The sequence below is a fragment of the Gracilinanus agilis genome, chromosome 3, assembly GCF_016433145.1.
Source record: "Gracilinanus agilis isolate LMUSP501 chromosome 3, AgileGrace, whole genome shotgun sequence".
Classification (NCBI taxonomy): domain Eukaryota; kingdom Metazoa; phylum Chordata; class Mammalia; order Didelphimorphia; family Didelphidae; genus Gracilinanus; species Gracilinanus agilis.
In genome coordinates this window covers 649,927,676-649,933,675 of record NC_058132.1, presented here as the reverse complement: position 1 = coordinate 649,933,675, position 6,000 = coordinate 649,927,676, and the positions used below count along the sequence as shown (strand labels likewise).

General features: G+C 48.7%; 1 protein-coding gene across 1 annotated transcript in view; it reads right to left on the bottom strand.

Moving 5' to 3' along the window:
* KIF1A (kinesin family member 1A) overlaps nt 1-6,000 on the bottom strand; it is a 164,583-nt gene that overhangs the window by 127,891 nt on the left and 30,692 nt on the right. Inside the window, exons 4-6 of the mRNA XM_044669519.1 lie at nt 5,096-5,161; nt 3,237-3,415; nt 1,383-1,534 (exon numbers count right to left, since the gene is read on the bottom strand). Coding sequence (XP_044525454.1) covers nt 1,383-1,534; nt 3,237-3,415; nt 5,096-5,161 — 397 coding nt within the window. The remainder of the gene's footprint in view (nt 1-1,382; nt 1,535-3,236; nt 3,416-5,095; nt 5,162-6,000) is intronic.

Genomic DNA, 6,000 nt, shown 5'->3' with positions numbered 1-6,000 from the left:
TTCCTTCCTTCCTTCCTTCCTTCTTTCCTTCCTTCCTTCCTTCCTTCTTTCCTTCCTTCCTTCCTTCCTTCCTTCCTTCCTTCCTTCCTTCCTTCCTTCAGCAGCTTTGGACATCAAAGCAGTTAGGATGATCATAACAGCAACTCTCTCTTATAGAGCACCTCCAAGGTGGCCAGGCTCTTCATCCATGACATCCTTGAACTAAGTGTTCAGAAGGCACTCTGCAATCTGAAAGGGCCACCTTGCTATGAGCCTAAGGTAGATGTTTCATCCACCCAGAGTGGGCAGTTCCTGAGCATACCTACTGGCCATTGTTGGCTGAATTCAGAACTTTGAGCCTGAGGAGTTGGGGAACCAAGACTGGGAAAACTCTCCTTCTGCCCACTGCAGCTGGCCCATGGCAGCAGAGGGCAGCCAGGCTGGGAGGTGGGGAAGAATGAAACTCCTTGGGGTTCTTTGAAAAAGAAAGGAGGGTGGCTCCGTGCCCAGAACATGGGTAACTCTGGAGAAAGGAGCATTGAGGTGAATTCCCAGTGAGGGTCACTGATCCCTCCAGCAGCCAGCTGGCAGGCACTGAGAGTCTATTCAATGAAGCTTGGGTATTGGGGGAAGGGTCCCCCCATTGAAACCAGCAGCAGCCTTTTCATACGCTAAGGCTGTTGGCCTCAGTGGGGTAGCTCTTTCCCACAGAACTCGGGCTGGTCAGTTGGACCCTGTGTTTGGAGATGAGAAATGGATGGCTGGGACAGGGATTGCCATCCCAGAGGAGGAGAGAGGGACCAAGTAATCAGAAGATTCTGGCTCTAGTCTTGTTGACATCACTACTTCCTAGCTGTGTGATCTTAAGCAAGATAGTTCCTGAAGTTTGAGCTTCAGCTTATTCATCTATAAAATGGACCAATTCCCATCTGCCTTGTTGATAGGAATGAATGTGGCCCTGTACAAGAAAGAATAATGATAATGATAATGATAATGATGATGATGATGACGATGGTAGCTAGGAGGAGCATTGGATAGACAACTTGGCCTGGAATCAGGAAGACCTGAGTTCATATTTGGCCTCAGATGCTTCCTAGAGGTGTGACCTTGGGAAAGTCAACTAACTTCTGTCTGCCTCAGTTTCCTCAACTGTAAAATGGAAATAATACTATCACTCTGTCTCCAAGAGTGGTTATAAGAATCAGATGAATTAATATTTGTGAAGCTTTTTGTAAAATGTAAAGTATTATAAAGTGTGAGCTAGAGTCAATATATTTCTAGAGTGACCTCAGTTCTCAATGCTTTGGACAGCCATGATTCCATCTGAGCGAGCTCCTTATGGTCCTGGACTCGCCCCATGTGAATTTCCAATGGCATCTCCCATTTCTCTTGAGCTTCCTCACCCTGGTCCTCTGAGGAAGGCTCATAGTCCTCCTCATTTCCCCGGGAGGAAATGAAGGGGGCTGAGATGGGAAGGGGCAGGAGGCACAGTTCCAGAAAGTGAGCTCGAGCTTTGTGACCGCAGACGCTCTTGCCACTGACTGTATCAGGCTGCCTTCCCACAGGTAGGAAGGCATTCAAGCCAAGGCCTTTTGACCTAAACCCAGCTTGCTTTCCCCCTCTAGAGTATCCCTTTCTAGGTGAAGAAGCTGACTCAGAGGTGGCGTGATCTCCTTGGGAGCACCCAACAGGTTCCTGGCACATTCGGTCTGGTTTATCATCGTCGCCATCAGGGATTCTCAGTGTTAAAACTCCCTCCCCTAATGTCCATGGGTAACTGCTTTGTCATTTGGAGTCTTAGAGAATTGTTTGGGGATGCTGAGAGGGTAAATGACTTGCCCAGGATCCTACACTCTATGTGTCAGAAGCGGGTCTTTGTGATTCCAAGGCCAACCCTCTGTGCCTCTCTCATCAGGACAAAGCACGGGTCTCCTGACTTGCAGTCCAGTCCGCTGTCCCATGCTAGCTTTCAAAGAATCTTTTGCTGTCATCATTGAGGGTCAGGGATCAAAAGGGAGCCCAGCTTGTTCTCCTCTACCCCTGGGATGGGGTCAGAAGATCAGAGCATTCCTAGCCTGGGCTGTGCTGGAGCCAGCTCTAACCCACTCCTCCTGAGAGCCCATTGTTAAAATTTCTCTGTATTTGTGCCTGGGAAAGTGGCGAAGGCTACAAATCAGGGCTTGTGATATCGCTCTGTCTTCTAGACTTAAGTGAGGGAGAAAATGTTCATATTGCAGATTAAATGGAAAAGTGAACATTAAATCATTCATTTCCCCCTTATAATCAATTATATATTGTTATATATAATTATATATAATTAATTATATAATTAAATCCTTACTAACACACTCCTGAGCTAAGAGCTCAAGGGACCCACCAAGCCCAGAGCCCTTATTTTACAGAGGGGAAACAGGCACAGGGGATGTTAGGGGACTTCTCTAGGGTCACCCAGCTACCGAGTACCTGAGGCAGATAATGAACCCAGGTCTTCCTGCCTCCCAGCTCACTGCCCTTTCCACTGAGTGACATACAACCCCAAGTGGTAAATCAGCATCAGAGATGTAGATGATGGAGTTTGGGACATATAGTGGGTACTTAATAAATGCTTGTCGAATGAATGAATGAATAAATGTCACATTACATGATTGCTGTAAAGCTGTCAACATGCAAGCAGTATTATGCCCACTCTACAGATGAAGAAACTGAGGCTGAGGGTCAAACAGCTTCTCTGAGAGAGGAAGGATGGTGTAGTGGATATAGGGAACTGGAATTGGATTCAGGGAAAGCTGAAAGAAGCCTCTCCTTCGCTGTGTCATCCAGGACAGGTCACAAATCTCTCTGTGACTCAGTTGCCTCATCTGTAAAATGAGAGTTGGACATGATGACCTGCCTCTACCTGAATCTGCTTCACAGTGGGATCGGAGCCCTGGTCTTTCTGGCCTCGACTCACTCACTACTTACTTTCCATCTATCTAGTATGATGCACAGAAGCAGCTTGGATGCACTATTTTCATAGCAAGTTGATTGTCAGAATGAGTGTTCCTTAACCTCTGTGCCTCCATTTCTGCATCTGTCAATGAGGGGTTGGATATATAGGGCAGACAAGGTAGGAACTGCCACGTCCACAGCAGAGATGACAGAACTGTGACAGCGTCAGGACTTTTCTCTCCCCTCCCCAAGATGGAGGGGAAGGGGAGCAGATGGAAAGAGAAAAGAAGAAGGGGGTCTAAGGAGAGGGAGCTTCCCCTCCCGCTCACCTGGCTTTGTTTCCGGAGTCCATGAGATCTTGGATGTCATTGTAGGAGGTGACGGCCAGCTTGGAGAGGTCTTCCACGTATGGGCCCATGAGGGGGTGCTCCCTCACTCGAAGGTTGCCCTTGTTTTTGGGGTTCAGGAGATCCCGGACTCTCTCGCAGTAAATCTCCATGTAGCTGACCTACAGGGGAGGGATGTTCAAAAAGGAGCCATTGGTGAGAGGTGGGCCGTGGGGGTCTTAGGCATCCTGCCCCGTCCTCTCCCCTGGAGAATAGCAGAGACCCCTGAGGGCCTGCGCTCTAGCTGAGCCGCACACCAGGATCTCTGAAGCCTGGGAGAGAAGCGTCCGTGCTACTAGCCTGAGAAAGCGTATTCGAGATCCTAGCTAGCCCATTTGGCTGACTTTGCTTCTCCTGAATTCCTGCGTGTTTGCAGGTGTGGGAAGCAGATCCTTTGGGTGGAAGGAGAAAAGGTGATGTGCCTCCCCCTTGCTTGTCTGGCCCTATCGGGACTGCCATCAACAGGTCCTACTTTTCACTTAGCTCAGCTACTCCCCTCACCATTTGGCAAACATACCTTGGACTTTCCCACCTCCACACCTTTGATCACTAGGTTCTTATCATTCTAGGTGCAGATGAACCCTTCCTTCAGGAAGTCTTCCATGATTCTCCCCACTGCCAGTGTTCTCAACTGTGTTATCTACTGCTAAGGCACTTCCTGACTCCTTCTGGGTACTTCACATGTTCTGCTCCTGCTAGTGATCTGTGGGCTCATCTGACCTCTCCTGCCAGCCTGGAAGCTGCCCAAGCACAGGGTACCTTCCCTTTCCTAACACACAACCTTGCCCATAGTGGAAACTCAATAAATATTTCTTGAATGAATGTGCGAATGAAGGAATGAAGCCATAAAGGAGGCACTCAATCTTCAGTCATATCCAGAGGCCAAAAGAGTTAGAACAGGGTGAGACGCTGGTGTTTTGCCCTGGGGCACTGTTCTCTCTAGGGGGTGCCAGAACACTTCTTCCTGGTCTCCCTCCCAGAGATTCGGGTTGTCCATGGCCCTAAATCCCTGGCCTCACAAGGATTCTGTCCCTCTTCTTCCTAGGTCACCTGCCCGCCTCCTAGCCATTGCCAGCATGGTTCTAGCCAACCGCTCTGCACCCTCCACTTTCTCTGTGTGTGAAATGGAACCATTATGATCCCATCCCTCTCCTGGGACTCACTTTCCCCCAGAGGCACCTTCTCCTGCCTCTGCCTGCCTCTTCTCCACCTACCCACATCCCCACTCCAGGGAACTGGCCAGAAGGTTTAGTCCTCTGTCCCGTCCTCCCTCTTCAGCATCTCTTCCCTCTTTCCTTCCTCTATGGGGTCCTAATCTTTCACTTCAAGACATTGTTCTAGGGCAGCTGGGTAGCTCAGTGGATTGAAAGCCAGACCTAGAGACAGGAGGTCCTAGGTTCAAATCCGGCCTTAGCCACTTCCCAGCTGTGTGACCCTGGGCAAGTCACTTGACCCCCATTGCCCACCCTTACCAATCTTCCACCTATGAGACAATACACCGAAGTACAAGGGTTTAAAAAAAAAAAAGAAAAGAAAAAAAAGACATTGTTCTAGCCAGAGAAGTGCACCCAACTGGGGCAAACTGTCCTCTGCCCTCTCCCTCCTCACATGCCCCACTGCCTGGAGAACCCCGGGGCGGGGATTTCTTCCCTCTCATCCTTCTGGTTCCAGTGTTTTCTGCACCAACCCTTCTCCCCACAAGCGTTCCTCAAACCATTCCTTGTTATTTCAAGCTATGCTGGGGTGTTTTCAGGGACCTGCACCCCCCTCCAGGCCACCCCAAAGGAGAAAGGCACCATTACCTCTACTGAGTAGGACATGTTGTCATTCGTTGTGTCGTTGATTCGGGAAAAGAGATCCTCACATAGCTGTAGGGACAGAGAGAGAGGGAAGAGCAAGATCAGCCTCATTCCTCCTGTTTCTTCAGTTTGTACCTATAGAATGGGGTGTTTATCTGGAAGCAGGGGGTGGCATAGAACAAAGACCCGCTGAGACTTTCTAGATCTTTGATAGTTGCCAGAACCAATAGAACCCTCATTCTGCAACCATCTGGTGCTGGACCTCTCTGGCCTGAGCAGGCCTGCTCCTTGGACAGCAGACCCATGGCACGGCCACAAAGACTTTTCAGCTTAGGAGAACCTGCCAGATCCAGCACTCCACTGGCCCAAACTTCTAGAACCAAGGTTCCTTCTCTGCCAGGGTGCTCAGCTGGTACCCTGAGACAGGAAACTGTTTGCCCTCCAGTTCCCAAGGCCTGTATTTGTCAGGGATGAGTTATTATTCTCTTGTAGGGCATTTAGAGGTGATCAGATCTCTTGGGGCAGAAGCCCAAGTCTGGGGACATTTCTCATAGGCGAAGTTCAAGAGTTTTTTGAGTAGGTGCCATTCATCTCATCAGCTCAAAGACCATCTCCCTCATGAGGTGTTTCTTCATCCCCCCAGTGCTATTGCTGTCTCTCAAATTATCTTATATTTGTATATATTCTATCATTTTGTATATGTATATGTATGTCATCTGCCTTTATGTAATATGAACTCCTTAGAAGTGAAGAGTTTTCCTTTCTTTCTTTATCTTTTTCCTTTCTTTCTCTCTTTCCCTTTCTTTTTCTTCCTTTTGCTTTCTTCCTTTCTTCCTTTCTTCCTTCCTTCCTTCCTTCCTTTCTCTATTTCTTTTTTCTTCCTTTCTTCCTTCCTTCCTCCATCACTT